At 54.1% G+C, this 26,796-nt stretch overlaps 1 protein-coding gene across 1 annotated transcript; it reads left to right on the plus strand.

The window, feature by feature from the left end:
- The first annotated feature begins 4,160 nt into the window (after positions 1-4,160).
- On the plus strand, positions 4,161-24,609 carry TTC22 (tetratricopeptide repeat domain 22). The gene is made up of 7 exons (XM_058717295.1): positions 4,161-5,324; positions 18,446-18,501; positions 18,701-18,816; positions 19,278-19,396; positions 20,360-20,521; positions 22,127-22,279; positions 22,802-24,609. The coding sequence occupies exons 1-7, from the start codon at positions 4,758-4,760 to the stop codon at positions 23,336-23,338; spliced, it is 1,710 nt and encodes a 569-aa protein (XP_058573278.1). The 5' UTR covers positions 4,161-4,757; the 3' UTR covers positions 23,339-24,609.
- Positions 24,610-26,796: the final 2,187 nt, after the last annotated feature.

Here is a 26,796-nt window from a genome sequence, read left to right on the forward strand (position 1 = left end):
ATTTGTTGAGGAACCGTTTCTGATTCCTTGCTTTATCCCAGCGCGCGGCACCGAGCCTGGTAGAGCGAGGCTCCGAAAGGCCTCTTAACTGTTAGATGCTCATGGCAACACGGGAGCCCGCAGGCAGGGCTCGGCTTGGGCAAAGAGGGCATCCGGGTTCCTTCTCCATTTCAGGGAGGGAAGGAGAAAGTGGGAACCAGCAAGGAGAGCCAGAGTGTGGAGGGAAGGCTCGCAGGGATGGAGGCCTGGCCCGTCTGTCCCCCATTCCCCAGACACCCACTCGGGGCAGACACTCTGTAGGATGCCTGGTCCTGGTCCTGGGAGTCTAGTGGGAGAAACAATGACCACACAGTGTGGCCAGGCCTATGAGATAAGGAGGCCTCTGACCCAGCCGTAGGTAGGTAGGTCAGGGAAGGCTTCCTGGAGGAGGAGAATTCCAAACTCATTATTGAAGTGTGTGTATGAAGTGCTAGGTAAAGAAAGGAGTTGACCCAACAGGGCATGGTCAGCTCTCTTCCCTCCTCTTCCTTTATCCCCCACCAGTGTCTTTTGGTCATGCTATATCTAATATCATCTCTCAAGATTAACTTTGATCCTCCCAGTGGTCTTAGGCTGAGGCTCAGCAGAAACAACCCCGGTTGATGATGACAGTACGGAAGCCAGAGGGAAATAGGACTTGCCTGGGGTCCTGTACCCAGTCTGTGGTGGAACTGGAGGACCGGGACACTGCGTCTCCTTTCACCCGGTACCCTTCTGACATGCCAACAGAGAATTTAAATAGGAAGTTCAGACCCCTAGCAGAGCTGTGAGCTGGGCTCTCAGGCCCCAGGCCAGGCGGGCACATGGCCATGGCTGGCAAGAGTGTCCACCCTGCACCAGTGGCGATCAGAAGTGTCAGGCCCGGGGAGCACACACAGAACACACACCCCAGGTCATCTACGCACAGGCTCTATCTACCCTTTCCCACCTGTACAGCCTTGGGCAATCCATTTTCTTTTCCGATCCTCTTCCGATCCTTACCTGTAAAATGAAGTGAACAACCTCTGTCTCTCCAGACTGCTATGAGGATGAAATGAGCTAATTTAGGTGTGCTCCTGGCACATAGCAGAATCAGTGAGGGGCCATTCCCAGCCCTGGGAAAGGGCCCTTGGAAGGGTCCAGAGGCAGAGACTGGGTCTCATCCGCTCCCGGTACGGTAACCTGGCACATAGTAAACGCTCAGTAAATATTTGTTGAATCACGAGTGAACAAATAAAGGAATTAATCTAGAACAACTCCCCAGTCACGTACATAGCCTCAAAGAGGGTCGTTTGAGTCCTGGCCCTGCTGCTTTCTCGCTGGTGGCCTTGCGCACGTTACCCTGACCAAAGTTCGATTTCCTCATCTGTGATGTGAACACCGACTACAGCCTTACGAAGGAGCTCTTTTGAGGTGTCAGTGAAGTGTGGTTGTGTCCTGTGCGTTGGGAAGGCCCTGTGACCGGCCCCGGGTCTGCCCAGGTGTCAGCACAGCCTATAACCGGCCTGAGGCTGCTTTCCTTCTTCTCTCCCAGCCTGAGCCCCTGGGCTCCAGGGCTCCTGGAGGAGTGACCACAGGATATAGGCCAAGGTCTGCTGGGCTGGGAACGCTGGCAGCCAGACAGGCCAGAGCAGGTCCAGAGCAGGTGAGTCAGCTGTGCAGCAAGGAAGCCGCCCAAGTCAGCCCAAAGCCTCCCCATCATAGCAACTCACTAATCCTAGCAACTAACTCGTTCTCTCTTGACCCTTGACACGCCCCCCCCCACCCCCCGCCCATCCCATTACACGGAAGAAGAAATCAAGGCTCAGAGAGGGAGAGTAACTCGCCCTGGTCACATCTAGTGAGGTGTAGGGTCACACAGCGAATACGGGACTCCTAATTAGGCTTGGGAGCTCCCTGGCTGTGGGAGGTTCTAACCACCCAGACTCTGGAGACGTCTGTTATGTCAGCAGAGTCAAGATGCTCAGTCAGGAGTGAGGCCTCTGCCATGGTGCTGTGGCCGCTGCCTTCAATCCACATCCCCTGCTGTCTCCTGCCCACGCTCTGTAAGTTACGGCCATATGGGCCGCTCTGTCCCCAGGCACGCCCTGCCCGGCGAACCTCTGGCCCTTTCGTATGGCTTTCCTGCTGCTGAAATGTACTGCAACTCCCCTTCCATTCCAATTCTTACTCATCTTCTCAGAATCAGATCAAATCCAAATCCACCCATTAGGATGGCCATTATAAAAAAACAATACAAAACAGGGGCGCCTGGGTGGCTCAGTCAGTGAAGTGTCCGACTCTTGGTTTCAGCTCAGGTTATGATCTCCCGGTTGGCGACTTCCAGCCCCAAGTCGAGCTCTGCGCTGACAGCGCGGAGCCTGCTTGTGATTCTCTCTGTCTCTCTGCCCCTCCCCTCCTCATGTGCGCGTGCTCCCTCTATCAAAATAAACAGGTGAACTTAAGAAAAAAAAACACACACAGAAAATACCAAGTACTGGCAAAGATGCAGAGAAATTGGGCCCCTTGCACGTTGTCGGCGGGAACGTAAAATGATGTAGCTCTTATGGAAAACAGTATAATAGTTCTTCAAAAAAACTAAACATCGGTATGACCGAGTCTTCTCACTTCTGGGTATACAGCCAAAAGAACTGAAAGCAGGGACAGAAACAGGTATTTGCAGACCCATGTCCGTCGTAGCATTGTTCCCTACGGCCAAGGTGGAGACGACCCACCCGTCTACCGATGGATGAATGGATAAACAAAATGTGGTCTCTACATGCATACAATGAAACATCGGTCACCCTTAAAAAAGGAAGGAAATTCTGAACCTGTGACAACACGGATGAACCTTGAAGGCCTTAGGCTGAGTGAAAAGAGCCAGTCACAAAAGGACAAATATTATAGTATTCTAGTTATAGGAGGTAATTAAAGTATTCAAATTCAGGGGGACAGAAAGTGGAACAGTGGTTACCAGGGGCTTGGGGAATGAAGGATCAGGGGGCTATTGTTTCATGGGCACTGTTTCCCTTTGGGAAGATGAAAAGTTTTGGGGAACGATGGTGGGGATGGCTGCACAACAAAAGGGATGGGCTTGATGTTACTGACTGTACGTGTTAAATGTAACCATTTAGGGGCGCCTGGGTGGCTTAGTCGGTTAAGCGGCTGACTTCAGCTCAGGTCATGATCTCGCGGTCCGTGAGTTCGAGCCCCGCGTCGGGCTCTGTGCTGACACCTAAGAGCCTGGAACCTGCTTCAGATTCTGTGTCTCCCTCTCTCTGACCCTCCCCCGTTCATGCTCTGTCTCTCTGTCTCAAAAATAAATAAACGTTAAAAAAAATTTTTTTAACCATTTAACAATGGTTAAAATGGTCAGTTTTAGGCTAAGCAGGTGTTACGACAATAAAAAGGCGGGGTGGGGGAGAGCCAAGCACTCTGGGAATCCATCCCTGATGCCTCCAAGAAGGCCGAAGCCCAAGGGTCATCTCATGGGCACCAGCGATTTAGAGCAATTCTTCTTGACGAAAACTCATTAAGTTTCATATTTTAAAATTACAGGTGAGAAGTAGCACCGGGATGATGTTTTGAATTTACCTTTTTATTGCTCAAGGCATGCTTTTCCCCAGGGGGTTGAGTTCCTCTTTTGAAAACGCTGGTCTCTTTTTCAAGAGGCTGGAGGCACAGGGTGTCAGAAGCCCTGCCCAGGTGGAAGGAGGGGCAGGAGGGTCTCAGAAGCTCAGATCGGCTACAAAGCCCAAGCATTGGAGGACCAGCCGCCTTGCAGCAGGGAGTACAGCCCCGCCTTCTAGACGGTAGGGAACCAGTGCCCGTCCTGGGAAAAGACCAGCAAGAGCAAGAAAACTGGGCCACAGGGGGCATATGGGATAGAATGGGAACCAAGGGGGTGGAGTGGGAGCTGCTGGCAGCTGTCCAGAGTGGCATTCCCAGGTTTACCCTTGATATCTGCCCTACCTCTAGGGGAGAGAATGTCACCCTCATGTCACAGATAAGGAAAGTGTGAGGTGTGCAATTATGAAGTGACTCATACTTATGAAGGTCACAGATTATTAGGGATGGCAAAGGCAGGGCAGAGGAGGCAGGGAAATCCTAAGTGGGGAAGCCATTATTTATTAACGGCCTAAGGAAGAGTCGAGAGAAGTGGCCTGCTCCCTTCTGAGGAAGGAGAACACAGGCACTTGGGAGAGGGTGGGGACAGCAGGAGTGAGGGCGGCTTCCACAGGCCGCTGGAAGGGCCAGTCCTGGCCCTCCTAGTCAGCGAGCTCAGGCAGAGAGAGTGAGGCAGCGCCCGCGGAGAAAGGGCCTGGCTGGGGTTCAGCCAGCTGGGTTCCCAGGATGCTTGGGCCCAGCTCGGTTCTGTGACCCGGGCAAGTCCTTTCCTCCCCAGCCCGTTTCCCGCCTGCTGAGCCGAGAGAGTAAAACCAGGCCTTTTGCCACGCACCGGGGTTCGCGCGCCCCGCATTTGGCAATGCACCTGTTTTTCTGGCATACCTGGTTGTGCAATGCGTGCGTCCAAGGGCCGCTGAGCAGCGAAAGCCGACACACCCACAGGGCGCTCCCGGAGCCGAAGCTCAGACCCTCCCACCAGCGGGAGGCGGCCGGGGAGCCGGAGGCGGCAGTACCCTGTGCCTTCCCGCGTGGCCCCTCGCCTCCCGCGCCGGGCTCGCCCCAGCCACGGCACCCACCCCCCTCACCGCAGCCTCCGGGGGCAGGGGCGAGGTCCGGGGAGCAGGGGGGCTGCCATGGCGGAGCCGGAGGCCGCTGCCGAGGACCTGGACGCCCTCGTCGACGACCTGGACTACCTGCCGGGCCACTTCCACCTGGAGATGCAGCTGAACTTTGAGCCGCGCTCGCCGGCCTCGCTCCGCGCCCGGGACCTGAAGCTGCAGCGGGACGGCCTCCGGCAGGAGCTCGAGCTGGCGGCCGCCCCGCAGCGCCCCGCCGTGCGCCACCTCCTAGGCGCCTTCGCCTTCTACCTGGAGGAGCTGGACGAGGCCCGCGAGCGCTTCCTCGAGGTGGCCCGCGAGGACCCGGGCAACCTCAACGCCTGGGCCAACCTGGTGCACGTGTACGGGCGGCTGGGCCAGGAGGAAGACGAGGAGGCGTGCGCCGGGCGGCTGGCTGGCCTCATGGGCCTGGCGGCCGAGGGCCAGGCGGCCGGGGACCCTCGGCTCCGCGCCGCGCGCTGCCTGGCCGAGCAGGGCTACGCGCATGGCTTCGACGTGGGCTGCGCCAGCCCGGAGGAGCGAGCGCGGGTACTGGCCGCCGGCATCGCGCTCTACGACAAGGCGCTGGGCTACGGGCAGCAGGTGGGTGAACCCTCCCCAGGCCGGGAGGGCTGGGGTCGTGGCCCCCAACGTCTACAGGGACGCCCCTGCTCCCCAGACCTTCCCCAAACCCTGGCCCTTTGGCTTCCGGAATAAGCTTTCCGTGCACCCCTCCTCTCCAGCATCCCTCAGGCCCTGGGGCCCAGACCAGGCTTGTTGTAGCTTTTCCCTGCCGGGCTAGGGCGTGGACCCGCTTCCTAGCGGGAAGGCCTGCCTAGGTTTCTCTTTTGGCAACTCTGCAAAATCAGCCTGGCCGACCCACCCTTCTCGTCTTGCTCCTCCCAGCAAGTGTAATGATGTAAGGGCATTATCCTCCTGTTACAGAAAAAGAAACCAGAGTTCAGAGAGGTACCATGACTTTTCCTCAAAGGCAAGGTTTGGCTGATAAGGAGGATGTTGTATAATGGCTTAGATTTGTGACATATAAATAACAGTAAGCCTTCACACACCTGGGGCTCTTCCATTTCCCTCCCTGCAAAATTCGGATAATGATGGTACTTCCGTCCTAAGCTCCCTCAGCTGTGAGATGAGGGCGCTCCCATTTGATTGATGTCGCCATGAAGACCTCATATCTGGAAAGCACTTAGAATAGAGCCGGCACAGAGATGCAAGGTTGCAGATGACCTCTGCCTCTCCTGGGCTGAGAGAGCCTCCTCAGAACCTCCCAGAAAAGCCTCTTCTGCCCCAGGTTGGGGGTAGCTGTGCTCATCGCGGGAGGTCCACATGGACCCAGGTTTTCTGTTTTAAAGCCTGAGCCCCAGACCCTGAATGCCAGCTGCCCACAGTGGGAGGCATGGCTAGTGTAGTGTGTATTCAGTGTGGTCCCAGCAGCAGGGCAGGGCCCAAAGGGCCCTGAGCTAGGAGCCAGGGGGCCCTCCTGGGCCTTCCCTTCTGGGCTGTGGTTTCCCCCTCTGTGAAGTAGGGGCAGAAAGGGGGGGATTGGATGGTCTATAACGTCCCTTCCTGAGAGCAGGGGGAAGGCTTCCTGGAGGAGGTGGGCGTGAAGGCAGAGGTTTGGGTTCAAGCATCCCACTCTCTTTGTATTTTGCTGTGTGGCTCTGGACAAGTCACTTTTCCTCTCTGGCCTTCGTGTCTGCTTCGAGAACATTAACAATAGTGATCTCTGCCTCAGGTTTCCTGTGATTGTGCAATCAAAGCATGGGGTACAAGTGCCCATAAACTGGTAAATTCTGGGCCTGTCTGAGAGGCAGATGCTCAACACCTTAACATGTATTGAACACCTACTATGCGCCAGGCCCTGTCTTTAAGAAGTTTGTGGACACAGGGAGAAGTAAACATGTGTTCCTTTATTTAGCCTTGCCTGAGCTCCTCCCCTGGAAGCGGGAGCCAGAACATGCCAGAGATGTGCCTACTACTGGCCGAGGCCACAGCCATTCATTTAGTGGCCTGTGTCATGTGACAGCCATGTCTGAGCGCTTTACTTCCTGAACCAAAAACAGGACCCCAGTGGCTGGCAATGGAAGCGTCCTTAGGGGACGTCAGCACTAGGTATCAGAGTCCACAGCCCAGGTCCTGGGGATAGAGTGGCAGTGACTGACTTTCAGAGAAGGAACACTTCCTTTCAGCACAAGTGAGTGGCAGAAGGTTCTGGAAGAGGCAGGAGTGACCTGGCAGGACTGAGGCGAGGGCACTCCCAGCAGAGGCGTGGTGCGTGCAAAGGTCCTGCATGATGGGGCCTGCAGAGGCTGAGGGCTTTGGTGACAGCTGAGTGGCTTAGAAAGAGGGCGGCCAGAAGAAGCCTCACACAGAAGAGCACACGGTGGCCCAAGAACTACCAACATGGCATCTGAAACTTGGTTCCTGCCCCCCTCTTTCGCTGCATTTCCTCTTACTTCCCTGGAACCTCACTTCCTGGCAACTCGAAACTACTTTTACTCCTCCAAACATGCCGCGCTGTTTCATACCTCCCTGGGCAGCTACTATTCCTTCTGCACAGAAAGTAGACTCCATCCATCAAAACCCAACTCAAATGTCACCTGCACCTTGAAGCCTTCCTTCACGTCACATGCAACTTCACACAATAATATTTACGAATGTCTTCTGTGAGTGCCTTCCAGACCTGATCTCAGTCCTCTCAAGAACCCTCTGATCCCATTTTACAGATGTGGGAGCTGAGGTGCACACACTGAGGCTAAGTAACTTGCCCAAGGTCACAGACCTAGTAAGTGGCAGTCAAATCTGCCCCACTCTGTCTGACTTCAAAGCCTTTGCTCTTTCTGGGGAGGTCAGAGACGTAAGGGTGCAGTGAGTGCAGGTGGCTGATGTGGGGTGAGGGACACTCCTCATGGGCCACCTCCCAGATGGGAGGAAGTGTCAGGAGAGAGGAGGTGGGTTGCCATGTATGGGGGGGAGGGGTGGGAAGGATGGGGGCAAAGATGAAGTCAGAGTTGGGGCCCGGGAAGGAGGAGGTGGGACAGCAGGGCAGCAGGTGTGGGACCCCCCACTGAGAGGGTCGCGGCTCACAGGAGGTGGTCCGACCCAGGCTGTGCTCTGGCTGCAAGAGCTTTTCCATCCTAATGGGGCTGGGACTGTCCCCAGCAGGGAGGAGCCTCTGGGGTTCAAAGGATAAAGAGTGGCTGAAGAAGCAATACTCCTGCGCTCCCTAAAATTGCAAGAGAAAACATTATAAAGTTAATCATTGGACCCGTGATCCAAAAAGGAGCAAAGTGTATGTGAGTGGGTATTTGTCACTTCCTTTCTCAGCTCTTCATTCCCTCCTGTTTTTCTTTAAGTTACGAAAATGTGAGGAGGCAGAACGCTCTTACCTGTCATTTCTACCCTCCAGCCGACACCCCCTTCTTACACACACGCGCACACACAGGTACACGGTCGCAGATGGATTCTTGGTGACAAATTTAAAAATGGAGGGGTGTTAAGAGCTTCAGAGGTAGACAGATTGGGTTAAAATCCTGTCTCCATCACACGTGGTACAGGTAAATCACTTTGCTTCTCCGAGCCTCAGTGTCCTCATCTGCAAAATGGAATTCTAATGCCTATCTCCCTGGCTTGCCATGAGGATCGAGTGAGAGAACCCAAAAGCCTGCAGGCAGGGTGCACGTCGCATCAGGGTCCAGCCCTTTTCCCTGCCCACCCTTCACCCCTGCATAGCACTTGCCTTTGCTCTTAGAGCCATTCCCAGCCTCTGGCTTCTCTCCAAGTGATTTATGCCCTGCAACCTGGACAGTGAGCCCGTGTGCCAGGCTTCTCTAGCCCCCACCACTCAGTGTCCAGCATAGAGCGGGACATCCAAGAGGTGTTTGTAACTGTTGTGACATTTCATTTAATTGAATAACTGGATTTTAAACCTAAAGACCCCTTATATTTTTAAATTTTATTTTATTTTATTTTATTTTAATTTATATCCAAATTAGTCAGCATATAGGGCAACAATGAGTTCAGGAGTAGATTCCTTAATGCCCCTTACCCATTTAGCCCATCCCCCCTCCTACAACCCCCCCAGTAACCCTCTGTTTGTTCTCCATATTTAAGAGTCTTTTCTGTTTTGTCCCCCTCCCCGTTTTTATATTATTTTTGTTTCCCTTCCTTTATCTTCATCTGTTTTGTCTCTTAAAGTCCTCATGTGAGTGAAGTCATATGATTTTTGTCTTTCTCTGACTAATTTCACTTAATATAATACCCTCCAGTTCCATCCACGTAGTTGCAAATGGCAAGATTTCATTCTTTTTGATTGCCGAGTAATACTCCATTGTGTGTGTGTGTGTGTGTGTGTGTGTGTGTATACCACATCTTCTTTATCCATTCATCCATTGATGGACATTGGGGCTCTTTCCATACTTTGGCTATTGTTGAAAGTGCTGCTGTAAACATTGGGGTACAAGTGCCCCTATGCATCAACACTCCTGTATCCCTTGAGTAAATTCCTAGCAGTGCTATTGCTGGGTCATAGAGTAGATCTATTTTTAATTTTTTGAGGAACCTCCGCAGTGTTTTCCGGAGTAGCTGCACCAGTTTGCACTCCCATCGATAGTGCCTAAGTGTTCCTCTCTCTCTGCATCCTCCCCAACATCTGTTGTTGCCTGAGTTGTTCATGTTAGCCATTCTGACAGGTGTGAGGTGGTATCTCATTGTGGTTGTGATTTGTATTTGCCTGATGATGAGTGATGTCGAGCATTTTTTCATGTGTCTGTTGGCCATCTGGATAAGACCCCTAATTTTTTTTTTAATTTTTTTTTAACATTTATTTATTTTTGAGACAGAGAGAGACAGAGCATGAACGGGGGAGGGGCAGAGAGAGGGAGACACAGAATCGGAAGCAGGCTCCAGGCTCTGAGCCATCAGCCCAGAGCCCAACGCGGGGCTCGAACTCACAGACCGTGAGATTGTGACCTGAGCTGAAGTCAGATGCTTAACCGACTGAGCCACCCAGGCGCCCCAAAACCCCTAATTTTTTAAAAGAAGGTAACTTAAACCTTTCTCTAAGAAATATCCCTGTCCCAAGCTAGCTGAGTTATTTGATTTTCTTCCCCTCTACCCAAATATGGTGGCTTAACACACACCTGCCCCACCCCCACACATGCAGGTCCTTTACGCCTGCTCATGGCCCTGGGGTGATGATGAGGGCCTCCACCACTGTGGGTGACAGGCCCACAGCAAAGAATTTTACACTCATTAGTGCCTTTGATTGATTTTTTTATTCTTATTTCTTTGCAGAGACAGAGCTCGTGCAAACGAGGGAGAGGGGCAGAGGGAAAGAATCTTTTTTTTAACGTTTATTTAGTTATTTTGAGAGACAGAGAGAGAAAGAGGGTGTGTGATCACAAGCAGGGGAGGGGCCCCGACATAGGGCTCCATCCCAAACCCTGGGATCATGACCTGAGCCAAAATTGAGAGTCAGGCGCTCAACCACCTGAGCCCCCCTGACTGCACCCCCATGGGCACCCCCATGACTGCATTTGATTTTTATTCAAACTTTCGACACACTGCCAGTTGAGTGTTGTGACTTCCCATCACACCAAGGACACAAGAAGGTCAGGGAGGGAAGTGGCTCGCCGGAGGTGACCTAGTGCTCTGCGGCTGTCCAGACTGCACCTGCCAGCTCGGGCGGGCAGAGAGGGAGGCAGAGCTTAGAGGCCTGGCCCACAGCCTCACAAACAAAGGTGTGGTCATTCCAATCAGTCACCACACCCAGAGGGGTGGGGACCTGGTAGGAAGGGCCAAGAGGGCACAGTTGGTCAGTAGCTCCAGGGTCCCCTGCACGCTCGCACATGCACACACACACACACACACACACACACACACACACACACCTACCTCTGCAGCCACCACCAGGAAAGCCGGCTGTAGACCTAGGAGTCACGAACGTCCCCCCTGACAGTGCTTTGGCCTCCCACATGGTCCCCCTCCCCCTCAGCCTTCCTTCCTCACTCTCCCCTTCTCTTCCAGCATCAGAGCTGCTGAGACCCCGGGGCCTTGGTGGGGGGGGGGGGGGGTGCCCTGGTGTGACTATGGTCAGCGTGTCAGCGCGAGAGTCCACAGGCTTCAGGGAGTCCCTGCCCTGCCGGCCATGTCCTGGGTGACCTGGGCCAGCTGCTTAACTGCGCCGAGTGTCCGAGATGCCTGCCTGACGGTGTTGTGGGAAGTGTAACTGTGCTCACAGAGGAAGGCCTAGCCCCAGTGACATCAGTGGCCACAGGCTTCCCATCCTCATCCCCTGATGGGGCTGCTAGGACCCAGGACACAAAGGAGCCCCCAGGTCTCTCCTCAGCAAGCACCCCCACTCCTCTGTGCCCTTCCTGTGGTCTCCCTCGCCCCAGCCCCAGCCGGTCTTAGGAAAAGAACAATAGCACTGGGGAAGACCCCACTCTAAGTCAGGGGCCAGGATGGGGCTCCTGCCCCAGCCCTGCCCCGACCCGCCGTGGGCTAGTGACAAGTCACCTCCCCAACCCGGGCCTCTTTCTTCCCCCATCCAGTGAGAAGACTGGACTAAGGTGGTGGCCGGAGTGATTCAGGGACAGGAAGGACTTGGAGAAGTGGAGAAGTGGGGGAAGGAACAAACTTCCTGGCAGAAGAAAATGCATAAGCACATGTGGGAAACGACAGCTTGGGGAAGGTGGGGGGGCAATATCTTGAGGACTTAAGCGTTGGCGATCATGGCAGGGTCTCCCCTTCGGTGGCGCTTGCAAACTACACACGTGTGCGCGCACACACACACACACACACACCTCCACAAATCTGAGTGGTTTGATTGGGCTCAGCTAGAAAGAAAGATGGATAACACTGGACAGTGAGCTAGGTGCTGTGCGTTCATTTACTTTTCACAGATGAAAGGCCTAGCCCCAGCGACATCGGTGCCCACAGGCTTCCCATCCTCATCCCCTGACGGGGCTGCTAGGACCCAGGACACAAGGGAGCCCCCAGGTCTCTCCTCAGCAAGCACCCCCACTCCTCCGTGCCCTTCCTGAGGTCTCCCTCACCCCAGCCCCAGCCGGTCTTAGGAAAAGAACAATAGCACTGGGGAGGACCCCACTCTAAGTCAGGGGTCCTCGCAGAGATTCTGGGAAGCCAGATCTGGTATCTGTCCATTCTACAGATGAGCAAACTGAGGCTAGAGAGATGTAGTGACTTGCCCAAGGGCGCACAGCCATGAGTGACTGGCAGGAACTGAACTCCGGTCTCTTGGACTTAAAGCCCAGGCTGAGGCACAGCTTTCTTGGGCTCTAGCTCCAACCTTCTGCTGGCCTTGGAGCCATTCAAATTTGCCTATCTAGTGCCTTCTGAGTTTGCTGCTGGCTTATCTCCCTTCATACCTAGCAAGTTTGGGAAACTGGCTTCCCCCTCATTGATACAGGATCCCAGAGTCAAACCTGCCATTAGCATCATCTGGCCCAGCTACCTCTTCTACAGGGGAAAAGAATGCTAAGGCGCACACAGCACAGACCCATGGGAGTTGCTGACAGAGAACATTCGGGCATCACTGTTATTACCGCAGAAGGCAGGAGACTTCCTCAGACCCACCCAGTCTCTCCTGGTGCTAGAGCTGGGTTTGGACTCAGGACTAGACAGGGTCCCTTTTCTGTAAACAGTGGGACAGAGAAGTGCTCAACACGGCCCCGCAAGTCTAGGGAATCAGTGGAGGCCAGGATGGCCCATCTAGGTGCCGTGCCAGACCTAGGGGTGATAGTGGGAAGCTGAGGGCAATCTGCTCAAATCTTAAAATCCATGAAGACCATCCAGGGAAGTCAGACCAGGGAGGCATAGGTGACTTATTCTCAAGGCATAGCACCCCTCCTTCAAATCCCCTCCACCCGTCACATGGACCCCACCCAACAGGCCTGTGACACGGTCAGGCCAAGTGGGATCATCCAGATGCAGAAGCTGAAGCCTGGGCTGGGCCGGGGGCCTTTCCAGGATCCCTGGGGGAGGCAGAGGCAGGAATGGGACTCCAATCCCAACCCTCTGTGTATTCTCCACACCCCCCGCAGCAGGAGCTAGGTGAGGGGAAGAAGGACCCCTGCCCTTGCCTTTCTGGAGTGTGTCCCACAGGTGGGCTGGGGTGGAGGCAGGGCTCTGGGCACAGAGCAGGGAGCCTGCTCTGTGTTCTCACAGAGGACATTCCAGTTGTGCAAGAACACATTCCTGAAGCCTGCCACCTTGTGACTTTTATTTCTGCAGCATCAGCCTTCACAGGGTCAGCGTGATGAGGTGGAAAGAACAGGGGCGTTGGAGGGAAGCAGATCTGAACTTGAATCCTGGCACTTCCACCCCAGGCTGTGGGGCTGGGCAGCGGCTTTTTTATTAGCCTCTGTCTCCTCATTCAGAAGGGGAGGAGGATGCCTTCCACCTTCGCAGGCTGCCGTGAGGATCCAGCCCTCAGAGGCCCTGAATTGCCCAGTGGAGACTTGATGCTCAGAAATGCTCCTTCTTTTTGGTCCTTCACACTCCCCCTCTCCCGAAGGAGAACTAGTCAGAAAGGAATCCGAAATGTAGAGTACAATGTCATAAAGGGGCCAAGTTCAGATGGCAAGGCAATTATTTTCCCGAAGAACCAACAAGGTCTCTGAGAGCCTATCCAGACGCATATAGATTGGTAGGTCCTTCGTATATTAAAAGATCTTCTACTGAAATCCTTTAAAACAGCCAAGCCCCCCCACCCCAACATTTCCTTCTCCGGGGGCCACCTTTTGAAGTAAATGGCATGGCCAAGTTCCATCCTTGTACCCGCCAAGCTAACACAAACCAGCTCTGTAATGGCTTGTCCTGATGCTAAGTGGCTTGTGCTGACAGTATTCTTTGTCGGTTCTGCCAGATCACCTATCTTTGTTGCTCACCCATGTGGCTGTAGGACCTTGGATCTTCAGGCTTCCCTGAGGATCACAATTCTGACCCTCTGGCCCATTTAAAAAAGAGATCCACCAACCACTGGGCTCCCCGTGGTGCAGTATGGGAGGACCTAGTACATCAGGGGGCCTACTGAAACCCAGGTTGTCCCCCCCACACGCCCCCCTCCTGCAGAGTTCCTGATTCAGCGAGTCGAGAACTCTCATTTCTATCAAATTGCCAGGTGCCGCTGCTGCTGTTGGTCGGGGACCACACTTTGAGAACCACTCGTCTGGAGTCATTAGATGCAAAGGTGGTGGGGTTGGGCTGCTGGGTTCCCAGCTCTGCTGCTTTCTAGCTGTGCCACTCTGGGCCACAGTTGCCTCTTCCGTAACATTGGGCCAATCATCGTCACCACCTCATAGGTCACCCTGGGGGTGGAATGGGTTAACACGCAAACTATGTGCCTGGCGCATAGCAAGTGCTCCAAAAAATTTGCTGTTATCAGTATAGCGACAAAAGCACCGTTTCCAGGTTTCAGTCTGGGCTTTTACACAGCCTGCGTGTGACCTTGAGGACATGGGCCCATCTCAGTTTTCCCGTCTGTGTTAAGAGAGTAATGGTGACACATTTTACATTCCACACGGGAGGGTCTGAGGATCGAATGGAATCTGTGTGAGTCCACTCTGTAAGCGGTAAGCACCTCGCAAACCCTTGCAGCTGGATGTTGTGGGAAGAACATGAACTTGAAGTCAGAGGAGCCGGGTCAAGTAGGCAAGCCTCTGCCTCTCTAAAATGAGGGAAATAACAGTGCGAGCCTCTGGGGAGTAGGGAGATGTCCTGCGGACCCCTTGCCTGAGAGCTGTGCCTCACTCGGTCCCAGGATCTAAGGATTTCACTTTAGGGTTGGCGCTGGTGCCTGGGCATTGCCCGGTTCCCTCCCACAGATCTGCCACGAGGGGCAGCCTAATGTGAGACCCCTCCAGTGTGAAGCCTGGGCTGGCCCCCTCTACAGATCTGGAACCCCCAGCTCCCAGGTCTGTGACGAGGACCAAACAAGAGAAAGGGTGTTGTGCTGCCCAGAGCCCACGCTGGGCAGGCCCCCCAGTGAACACTTCTCCTCTGGCAGAAGCCCTTTCAGGGACTCCCGGGCTGCCTCCAAACACCTTGCCCCTGGGAGCTATAACTCTGGAAATGAATGCCTTGCAGCCCTGAGAGGTTTCACAGCAATTTTATTCTCCAGGAGAGAGGTGGAGCAGCCCCTCCCTTCTCCAGGAGGGGAGGGGGGCAGCCAGAGGCCTGTTTAATTTAATTTAACGCACTGTGGCTTGCCAGGTTGCCCCTGGCAACAGCCTCAGCTGCTGCTTCAGTTACAACCAGAAGGATTTTTAAAGAGACAGCCCATTTTCAGGCCAGGATTGCATAGCAGAGTGAACAGAGTCCACCAGCTTCATCACAGGGATAGAAGATGAAAGCTCAGACAGATGAGGCCTCAGACTAGATCTGTTTATGTCATTAACCCCATTCCGAATCTGCAACCCCATAAGCTCTCCTGCAAGTGTCACTCTTCGACGGAATCTGAGGAGGGACTATGTTTGGGATTTGTGGTAGAGATGTCGCTCAGCTAGTTACTTTTCTGAAAATCTGTTTTAACCTTCAAGTTGAAGGGAATGAGGAGTTAGCCCTGCAATTCAGGCATACCGCCGCCAGGTGGTGGTATTGCCTGCGTAGTGCAAACCATAACCAGGCTCTTGAATTACTCCACGATATCAAGAGTGGTGGTGAAACCAATGGGTTTTAAGTCCGGATACTAACTCGTGTGTGACCGTGGTTACGTTGCTTCACTTCCGTGGTCTCAGTATCCTCAGAGAGAGGAGAGTAATCAAGGTGACAGTGCTGTGGACAATGCTTCAGGCTAGGATTGTGAAGGCATGAATTTAAGTGCCGCTCTGTCAGGTACTAACTGTGGTTTGGGCACATAACTTACTTTCTTGCGGCTTGAGTGCCAAACAAGAGGAACCAGGGAGAGCCCTGAGGATACCACATTACTCTCCAACACTGGGGAAAAAGGTGCTTGGGACGCCAAGGGGGATCTGAGGCCCTAGTTGCACTGTGATGGGGTGGGGCAGGGTGGTAGACAGCAGGGTGGGCCAGGACACCTCTGGACTCCAGGGCCCGAGACCTCGTTGCCACACAGGGAACTGAAATAGGTCCCATGGACAGAGCAGCCTCCTAGATACCCCTAGCCCAGCTCAGCTCTAACCCACGCCAGAAGAAAAGGGATCAAATGTTTATGGAGCATGGACTCTGAGCTGGCCACTGCCCTCACAATGCCTGTGAGGCCTATGTTATTATCCTCTTCTGCACATAAGGACACAGTGTCTGAGAGGCAACTCATCCGTCCAGGGTCACCCACCTCATATGGCCAGGCCCGTCAGCCACCCGAGCCTCTGCTCTCGCTTGGGGCCATACCTGCTTGTCAGAAGCCTTAACAAGGGGCAGATCCTGTGTCTCCCCACCGTGACTCAGTTTGGCCAACCTCCAAGTGGGCATGGGGCCAGAGGTCATGAGATCATACTTTAGATAGCCAGGACACCTGAGGCACTTATGCCTTCGGTCCTAAGCCAAAGGCTTAAAGCCCATCCTGGCCTTCTGCTGTGGCAAGTGTTTCCCCACTGAGCCCTCAAGGATGCCCTTTAACCCTTGGCAACTGCGCTCTCCCCTCTGGACAGCCCTATTCTCAGCTAAAGCCCCATATACATATTCGCACCTAAGTGCCAGGATCACCCTCCCAGGTGATGTGAATGTAAAAACGCACTGGATCCTGGCACTCCCCTTTCTATGGCTCCCCACTGCCCTGCAAACGAACTCCAGGTCCTGAGCCAGGCAATCAGGGGCCCCTCCTGCTGGCTCATCCCCCCGCCCCTTACAACACACCACGGCCCCTCACCTCTGAGGGGACACGATGTCCCCTCCATCTGATGCCTTCTCTCCTGGTGTCCATTTGGGTGGTTCCTACTTGTCCTGGAGAACCCTGCTCCGGCAAGCCCTCCTCTCGCTCTGTGGGCACTCCTGTATCGTGTAGGATACTTCTGCTCGTAACCCCTGGCGTTCCTTCCACTCTGATTGTGAGACCGTCTGGCTTTCACGCCACACTGGGAGCTTCTAAAGGTGGGACCTGCCTTTTCTCTCTTGTCCGTGTCACCCAGCCTGGGCTGAACAGAGAAGATACTTGGTGAATCCTGGCTAAGAAGTGTGATTAGCGGGGCCTCCTCTAGGTGATCTGGCTTGGGCGCTGGGTGAAGACCCCTGCCTCAGTGGGCCGTCACATCACTCCACTCAGTGGGATCTGACTCCCAGTGCCCCTCTTTCTCTCTTCTCCTTCTAAGCTCATCCACAGCCTCCCCAGAGGCTCCCCATTCCAGCCTCTGAGACACCACTGCTATTCAAGACTCACCTTACAGTCCATCCTCTGCAAGATCTTCTCAGAGTCTTTCAGCTGGGAGCAGCTTCCTTATCCTGGTGCGCTTGTCCACATCATTTTCATGGCCTTGTTCAAACTCTGCCTCATACTAGTGTCACTGGCAACCTGGTGTGTAAGGGGAGCCTGGGCTTTGGAGCCTAACAAAGGGAGTACAAGTTCCAGCTCTGACACTCACATGCTGTGTGACCTCAGGCAAGTCACTTTACCTCTCTGAGCCTCAGTATGGTCCTCTGTAAGAGCCGGATGATACGTACCTGATAAGTTATGGTGAGATTGAGAGGTTGGGTGTCAGAATCGCGGATAAGTTATGGTGAGATTGAGAGGTTGGGTGTCAGAATCGCGGCACATGGCAGGCGCTCAGTCAAGCCCTGTTGTTGTTGATGCCTGGGTCTGTTTTCCGAGCTAGATCGGGAACCGGTTTGGGCAAGGGTGTAGGTCCGGTTCAGGGCCACATCCCTATAGCACTCAACACAGGGGCTCACGACACAGATGCCCAGAAATGCTGGCTGGACCGAATGCATTCACTGCTGCTAGGAGTCGGGGTGGAGAGAGGATGGGGATCCTGAGCTGAGGAGGCCATGGTAGGCGGGGGTTGGTGAGCGCAGAATCCAGCCCGGAGACCCACACCAGGAGACGAAAGTGGAGGGAGGGACCAGAGCCCGAAGCGGAGCTGCTGATATGCACTAGGGGTTTTATTGGTTTTCATTAAAATTCCTTCCCGAGGCAGCAGCAGCTACTCCCATAAATAACAGCATAAATATTTTATCCGGTGCCCAAGTCGGTCTAAATGCATGGCAAGGTTGGCAAGAATAACAATGGGAAAACAGTTCGGCGGGGGGTCCTGGGCTTCAGCTGAACTCTAAAAACAAGCCCAAAGGGGCTTTCTCAGGAAGGGGGAAGCTGAGGGAAGGCGGCCAAGGGGAGAAGCGAGTGGACGTTGCGGGGGTGGGGGGGAGGACAAGAAGGTGACCAGTGGCATGTGGGCCCTGGAATGGGGGACTGCAGAGCACAGGGAGGGGGGTCAGGGGGAGGGAAGCTGAGCTTGAAAAGCAAGATGGAGGGGAAGAAACGTATTCCACTCCTGCTCCGCGATGCACACCGTACTCACGACATTCACACAGGTTATCTTGTCAAACCCTCCATAGTCAGAGAAGGAAAGTGATTCACCCAAGGTCACTCGGCCACCAGTGGCAGATCCAGGACCATGATCAAAGGTGTCCTCTCCTGTTTTTCGGGGTTCGGGGTGAGTGTGGGAATCTATGAACAATAATGGCTCGAGTACCTCAATAACAGCACCACGGGCCATTCTCTGCTTTCCTAGATCCCAGCGGAGGAGAAAAGGGGCTGGTACTTCACCATGGCTACGCTCTTCATCAGGTCAGGCTGGGGAGCGGGGACTGGATGGTGGGGGGCGGGGGGGCATGGCCTGGAACCCGGGGAAGAGGCGGCTGCGCCCATTTCCATGGCAAGGGCTCCCCAAGTTCCCCTCCCTGCCACTGGCCTGGGGAGTACTCGCAGCACCCCAGGGACAGCTGGGAGGGGGTGCCAGCCACCCACATCCCCTTCTTGGCCACAGGCTAGATGGCATCTTCCTGGAGCTGGGCAGTGAGGAGCAGAAGAGGCTGCCTGCCTTCAACCGCACGCTGGCCCTGCTCCGGCAAGTGCTCAAGTCCTCGGACCCCCACCACCAAGGTAGGGCCCACGGGGACAGGTGCGAGAGCACAGAGCCTTCATGGTAGAAAGGAGCTGAGGAGTCATCAAGACACAAGGTTTATATTCCGTAAGGTTGTTGCGTGAAAGAATGAAGGAGACTCCTACCCGCTGCAGGCATCTCTCCAAAAGGGAAAAGGCTCTCCCTTTTCCAGTCACCAGCCCTGCCGGTCACCATCACTGTCCCCACCTCTGGCATCATCTCCCTCTGGGGATCCTGCTTCTCTCTCTCTCTCCCACCTCCGTCCCATATACTTGTCCATTCATCTCACAGAACTCAGGTACCTTGCACCTCGCTTGGTGATTTCAGGCCACAGACGCTCCCTTCATCTTCCTCGGGGCTGACACCTTGCGTGGAGCCGGCCCCCTCCCTCGTCCTGGGCTTCCTCCCTGTCTCCACCCTGCTGCTTCCTAGACACCCCTCTCCCACACTTCACCCCCAGCTCTGGCCTGGTGCTACCTCGGGATGCTGCTGGAGAGGAAGGACACCTTCTCCACCACCCCCATGGGTGTCCACGACTGCGGGTACTCGGGAACCGACCCCCTGGACTGCTTTGGCAAGGTACGGCCCCTGGCCACACCCACCTGTCAAACCGGGATGGAGCCTGACCCCCCCAGCCTCCTCTTCCGGAATCCCACGTCCACCCCAAGCCCACTTCTCCAGCCTTGTCTTCTAAGCTATTCGCCATGTCTCAGATATCCCCTCAGACTTCTTCTCCCGGTCAGGCTGTGGTTCTCACTGTCCCTCCCTGCACCCAGTGACATAGTGGAAAGAAGCTGGGCTTGGCTGGGGTCTTGTGCCAGCTCTGCCCCTGGGCCATGTGACCCTAAGGCAAGTCCCAAGACCCCAGGATAGTTTTCATTAACCTGTGCACTCAGCACAGAGCCCTGCACGGGGCACATCCCTAATGTTTGCTGGTGGGTGGATTAATGAGCAAGTCCTTGACGAGACATGGTAGAACAGAACATAAAGGCTGGTTCATGAGGATTCTGAGAGCTTTTATCCGATTTAACAAACACACTGCCTCCACCCCTCCTGGAGAACCTACTCTGTGCCCGGGCACAGTGATGAAGTCCCTGCAGGTTCCACTCTCTCAGAGACAGCGACCCACACAGGACAGGCAGCGGTCAGTAACAATATAGGGGGCAAGTGCTGTGGCCCAGAGAGAAACACTGCACTGTGTAAGTATGGGGGAGGTAGAGGCTGATTCTGGCACCTCCTTCCATCTGCCCTGGGAAATTGGGGAGCTTGCACTGGATGTGTCTGAGGAAGAGAGGTTTGCCTAGGGTATGGGGGGGATTCACCAGATGGGACACATGAACGTGGTGGGGAGCATGAGAGTCTGACTCTTGGGAGTTGGGTGCCAGTGAGTCATCCCCTGAAGTGTTAGGTTCCATATGACCAAACCTACTGGCAGGTGGATTTAGGGAACAAGAACATTGAAGTGACATGGCTCTACCCAGAGATGGGGTTCCTGCAAATAACCAGACAAGTAGTTTGCTCTTACCCTTCTCCCCTCCCTAGGCCATCGAGATAGCCAAGGACCAACCCCCCATCCTGAATTGCCTGGCCAAAATCTTCCACTTCCTAGGGAAGCAGGATATGGCCATTGGAACCTGCAACATGGCTCTAGATGTCCTACGGGATCCGGAGCTCAACTGGCAGGCATACTGCACAAGGGCCAAGGTGAGTCAGCCTGCAAGCTTCGCCTCATCCTGCCATCAGGAATCAGAGAACAAGGGCCCGGGGTTAAGGCTGTGTTGCCGGAGCCCAAAGATCACAGAGCCTTCATGGTAGAAAGGAGCTGAGGAGTCATCAAGACACAAGGTTTATATTCCGTAAGGTTGTTGCGTGAAAGAATGAAGGAGACTCCTACCCGCTGCAGGCATCTCTCCAAAATGACCTGGTCAATGACGTCCAGCCTCTTCTTGGTTAGCCCTCAATATAGTCTGACTGACCTGGGTTGAAATCTGGCCTGTCCACCTATCACTCTGGGACTGGGGGCCAGCCACTTCTCTAAAACTCCATTCCCCAAACTGTGAGGTATGGATAATGACCTCTGCCTGGAATGTTCTTCTCCCTGACTGGCTTCCTTCCTCACTTCCTGGAAGTCTTGACGAAAAGGAAGCTTCCAGCACCATCTTATTGAAATGCCAACCTCTTACCAACATTTTGTTTCCTCTTTTCTTAATTTACTTCTTCTTCCTAGGACTCATTACTCCCCAACATACTATTTATTTACTATGTATATTGTCTTTCTCTCCCTCACACTAAAATACATGCTCCGTGGGGACAGGGAAGTTTGTTGTGTTGCTCTCTACTGTATCCTGGGTGTGTAGAACAGGCTCTTGGTAGAACAGAACTTGGCACATAACAGGCTCTTGCTGAATATTTGTGAATGAATGGACGAATGAATGAGTGAGTGAATGGATGAATGAACTGAGCACCGACCATGCTAGATCTTGGCTAGAATATGTTCTCTCAACCGTCATGGGAACTCTCCAAGGAAGATACTAGTGTACTAATTTTTCGAATGTGGAAAATAAGGCTCACAGAGGTTGAACAACATCCTCCCCAGCTCACATGCTAATAAGTGGGGGGCTGGAATTCAGCTAAGTCCAACTGGCTCCAAAGCCCGAGCTCCCTCCTCCCCCACCTCACGATGCTTTCCTAGAACCAGAGCGTTAATACCTTCAACAACAATTACCCCTTTTCCCTACTTCCTCCTTCTCATGCCTCCCTTCAGAACCTCTAGATTTTTTTTAATGTTCCAAGTGTGGGGGAAAGGAGGAAGTAGGGACGAAAGTAAGAGTCTGGATTTATTTGTAATTTGATGCTTGTAAGTTGGGGCTACCTGCCATTCCTTTCAAACTGCTTATGTGAACTCTCACAAGTTTGGTTCTGCATCTTATCTAAAATAGCCCCCTCCCCCAGTCACCTGTAGCCTATCACCCTGTTTATTTTTCCCCAGCCACTTGTCACCACTGCACCCCTAGTACCTAGCACTGGCCTGGCATATGGTGGGCACTCAATACGTATTTGTTGAATGAATGAGGGGCTCTTAGCTTCACCCAACCCCCCCTTGTTGTACCGACAGGGAAACTAAGGCCCAGAAAGGGTGTGATTAGCACAGCTGGCACAGAACTAGGACGTAGGACTCTGGGGTCCCAGTCTCAGGGACCTTCTACTGCACCACAGAATTTCCCTGAGTTGCTGCTGAGAAAAAGGGCAGAAGGGAGGGCAGAGGTCCTTGCTTGGAGCATTGTCCCTGAGCTGACTCTCTATGGACAGATCCACCTCAGAGCCTACCTGCATGACCTGGAGCGAGCCAAGATGGGGCTCGGGGGCATGCCTGACAGGAACCACCTGGCCTGTGCCAAGGCCGACCTGGAGGAAGTGGTCAAGGTGTGCCCGGGCCTCAAGACCTACCTGGACATTGGCCAGGTAAGGCAACCTCTTGGCTTGAGTAGCCAATGGCTTACTGCAAATCTATTTGCTCTCTGCCAAGTTAGGCCTGAGCACTGAGGACACAGGGAGAAATACAGCTATCCCCCAGCCTGATAACCTACCCACCTCCTACAGCCGTGGTGAGGATTGTGTGAGAAAATGCACATACGGCATTTAGAACAGGACCAACCTCTTTCTAAAGCACTCGGGCCATTACTCTATCTAGAGGTGCCTTCTAGGCACAACGGACGATTTCCAAGAGGTGACAGTATCATAATTCTACAGATGAGAAAACCGAGGCCCAGAGATTGCCTCGCTCAAGATTATATGACCAAAAGTTGTGGGCTGGAACCGGAATGAGCGCTTCCTCTCCTTTTCCCTGGGCGGGGCCGAAATTTGCCAAAGAATTGTTGGGGGGGGTAATGAATGCATGAATGGACTTTTTAAAAAAGCAAGCCTGGGCCCGGAAGGAGCAGAGAGAAAGGCTCGCCCTGCCCCCGCCCCCCCACCTCCACCTAGGTCTACTACTACATGGGCGTGGACGCCGTGCAGGAGCTGCTGGCGGTGGACGAGGCGGCGCTGAACCAGGCGCTCGTCTTCCTGGCCAAGGCCGGCGAGTCGGAGCTGGGCGCCACGCTGCCCGAGCTGCAGCTGCTGCGGGGCAAGTGCCTGCGCATCAAGGGCGAGGATGCCAACGCGGCGGCCTGCTTCAAGCGCGCCGTGGAGCTGGACGACGCGGGCTCCAGCCACACCGAGGGCTTCGGCTGCCTGCTCGAGGCGCTGCTGGCGCAGTGGAGCCAGGAGCAGCTGAGCGACGCCGAGCTGGGCCGCGAGGTGGACGCGTGGCTGCGCCGCGCCCAGGGCAAGTACCCCGCGGCGCGCCTGCGCCAGGAGCTGCAGCGCGTGTGGCGCGGCCACACGGGCGAGGTGCTGGGGCTGGCCCGGGCCTTGGTGGCCCAGGGACGGCCGGCGCTGGTGCGACTGCTCTTCGAGACCATGGAGCAGGACGGTGAGGGCTCGGGCGTGCCGCGGGGCCGCCGCGCCTTCTCCCTCTAAGGGCCCTCGAGGCCCCGCCCCGCCGAGGCCCACCTTCAGCTGATTGGGCCGGGTCTGGGCGCTCAAAACGGGCCCGCCCTGCCATAGGCTGGCTGCTGAGCCGAGCCAATTAGATTCTCTTCCGGGTATTGGGAGGGACGTTGAGAAACCGGGGTGGTTTGGCATGCCCGAGGCACAGAGGGCTGATTAAGGACCGCAGGGAGGTAGGTAAGGCCCCTGGGAAACTGCCTGATGAAGGGCCGAATTGTGCAAATATGCGGAAAAAGTAAGATGGATGCAAGATACCGAAGATAATTGCCCCCATTTGGGCGGCTCTTTAGTCCCCGTGCGCAATCCTTGAGGCCGGAGTTCCTGTCTTTGAGTTGCCGTGAGCCACACTCTATCCTTGTAATAAAGCCCCCTGTACATACATTGACTGGAGTGGGTCTCAGGTCCTGCAGCCAGAAAAGCCATGTCAGGGCAGAGGGCAAAACTGCGCAGTGAGATAACGGGCAGGTAAGAGCAAGTCTACACCCGGCTGCTCAGGGCTTTTCCCCACCTGCCTAGCAGTCTTCCAGCAGGCCTCACCCTTGGTGAACTTGGTCTGAAAGGCCCCCAAACTCCCTGAAATAGAGCCCATCAAATGGAATCTTTGCTTGACTTCCCTGTGCTTAGGAGAACCTAGGGTCCCCGCCCATCAGGAGGCACCACCTGCTCCGAGGTTTGAACCCTCCACAAGAGAGTGAAAAAAGGCTTGGAATTTTACGCTCTTGGACTTGTAGTCACAGAATCTTAAATGCAGAAGTTTATTGTCAAAGATGTAAGCTCTGATTGCCAGTAAATCTTAGAATGGCCGTGCTGGATTCTTGTGGTCCCACGTATAAGAGCCAATTTCACCTAAAATTCCAGACTCCGGGAATGCTGGCTGTTCGTAACAGCAATGGCAAGACCCCCATAATGGTTTGTGATTTATTTTGCATTTTTCCCCTTCTTTAGAGTGAGTGGTACTTATTGCTTTGTTCATATCCCTGATCCTCAAACTTCACCAGGGATAGGCCAGCACCCCTGCACTGCTTCTCAGGTCTCCCATGACAGATGGAGGACAGACTGAGAAGGGCCGTCCTTAGAGATCACGCACTCCAATCCCGTGTGTAGCTGACAATACTGACAGCCCTGGAAAGGAGGTGGCTTTTGCCCAAAGTCACACCTCCTAACCTCCCACCCCTGTACTTCAAACCTACTGGCAGCATGTTCAGGTTTGGAAAAATACCAATAAACTGATGAACACTAAAGCATTATGTGTTTGTGTGTTAAGGGTTTATGTGTCACCTGTCACATGGGGCACTCTGATATCCATCAGGATAATGTTCCTTTTTTTTTTTTTAAGTTTATTTATTTTGAGAGAGAGTGCATGCGAGCAGGGGAGGGGCAGAGAGCAAGGGAGAGAGAATCTCAAGCAGACTCCGAGCTGGACGTAGGGCTTGAACTCACAAACCATGAGATCATGACCAGAGCCCCCAAATTCCACCTCATGGCTCTTCATGGCTCCCCGCTCTGGGTGGTGACCTTCTCTCCCTCCTGCCTTCCTCTCCCCTCCACTGCAGCAGAGTCCAGCAGGTGACTCCACAGCCCTGCCCTCTTCTCCCCCACTCCCTTCTCCACCCACAACCGTGACCCGGAACCTTCCCTAGAACAGAAAACCAACTGTTTCTTCTGCTTCCCTAAACACACAAACTGAATTCAAGGCAGTGTGTGGGCAAAATTGGGACGTTGGTGAAGTTTGTCTGCATCCCCAGGCTTTCCAGTTTGCTGCTTTCCTTACTTTTCCTGACCTCCGGGTCGTGGATTTCTCCCTCCATTGCCTCCTACTCCTGTCAAGCCTTTTCAATAAACTTTCTTTCTGCCACTCTCATTCGTAGCTAACTCTATAAACGACTGACATACACACACTAGATCTTCTTGCAAGGGTATCCGCCTTCTGGCCAGAAGCCAAAAAGAGAAAGGAAACCCCATTTCTGGGGTTTGCCTCCTTATGTGCAAGGCTGTTCACACATGCAACCTCATTGACCATGCAGTCCTCACCAGCCCTGAAGAGTAGGCACCATAATCCTCATTTTATAGATGAGGACACTGAGCCACTGAACAAGGTCACAGATAAAAATGGGAAGAGCCAGGCAGGATTGGGACCAGACCTGTCCTGTTGTGTGCTGCCTCCTGGGACAAAGCCCTTCCTGGAGGATGTGTCATCTGTGGTCTAGAGTTGGGCCTGTGATAATCAACACATCCCATCATTTCAGCCCTGCTCCCTCCCTGCCGGATCCTGGTCTCCCTCCCCAAACTGCCTCACCTCTGTGCCTTTGCATATACTATTCCTCTGCTGGCTTTTTTCCTGTAATTTCTAACCCAAGTCCTTGGCTCAAAGGTGCCTCCTCCAGGGGGTCTTGTCAAATCCTCCCAGTTCTCATTAATCACTCTCTTTTATGCACGGATTGCTTTTGGGGTGTTGTGCCCCCCACTGCATTGCCTTTTTTCCTCTCTCCATGGGTCATAAGTATCTCAACATGTCTGTCGCCCCCCACCCACCCCCAACTCAACTCTGGAATCTTTACAGCAGTAACCACCTCTGATTCAACCCCATGGCCCTGCACTGAGCTTAGCACACAAGGTAGGCTCAGGTTAGTCGCTGAAATGAGTAAAGTCTCAGCAGTGACATGGCTGCCTCAGTCCCCAAACAGGTGCCTCCATCACCACGTCCATGAGGGCTGAGGTTAGGGCCAGGTCTGCGGCCCAGAGAACTTTGAGGCTTCGAGCTCAACTAGAAAGCGTGGACTTTCTTGCCGCCTCCTTGCCACCTTCTGTCAATTCCCCAATTCTGCGATTGGGAAACCAAGGCAAGAGAGCAGGACTTGAGGGGTGCCTGGGTGGCTCAGTTGGTTAAACGTCTGACTTCAGCTCGAGTCATGATCTCACGGTTTGTGGGTTCGGGCCCTGTGTCGGGCTCTGTGCTGACGGCTTGGAGCCTGGAGCCTGCTTCGGATTCTGTGCCTCCCTCTCTCTCTGCCCCTCCCCCGCTCATGCCCTCCCCCCTCAAAAATAAATAAACATTTAAAAAAGAAAAAGAGAGAGAGCAGGACTTGACCATAGTCAAGCAACAAATTGATGGCAGGTACACGCTCGAACCCCACCTCCAGACTCTTTGGCCAGTGCTGTCTGCCCTTTCAGAGCTAGCTGCCTCCTCTGTCAAGTTTATTTCTGTTAAGTCCAGGAAGACCACAGGCCTTCCATTCATTCACTCAACAAATATTTACCAAGCACTGGCCAAATGCCAAGCACAGTACCAAGTTCTGGGGCTACAGTGGAGACCAAAATAGACCCTGCCTTTGCCTTCAGGGAGCTCACAATCTAGACCAGGCAGGGCAGGCTATGCAGGGCCTTGTGGGCCACACTGGGGACTTTGGAAGACCAATGGAAAGCTCTCA

This window comes from Neofelis nebulosa, chromosome 2 (genome assembly GCF_028018385.1).
Source record: "Neofelis nebulosa isolate mNeoNeb1 chromosome 2, mNeoNeb1.pri, whole genome shotgun sequence".
Taxonomy (NCBI): domain Eukaryota; kingdom Metazoa; phylum Chordata; class Mammalia; order Carnivora; family Felidae; genus Neofelis; species Neofelis nebulosa.

Bases quoted from the DNA above. Each gene is read 5' to 3' on its own strand.
- TTC22 (XM_058717295.1), top strand. From the start codon at position 4,758: ATGGCGGAGCCGGAGGCCGCTGCCGAGGACCTGGACGCCCTCGTCGAC. The intron at 18,502-18,700 runs GTCAGGCTGGGG...TCTTGGCCACAG, and splicing joins ATGGCTACGCTCTTCATCAG to GCTAGATGGCATCTTCCTGG. The intron at 22,280-22,801 runs GTAAGGCAACCT...ACCTCCACCTAG, and splicing joins CCTACCTGGACATTGGCCAG to GTCTACTACTACATGGGCGT.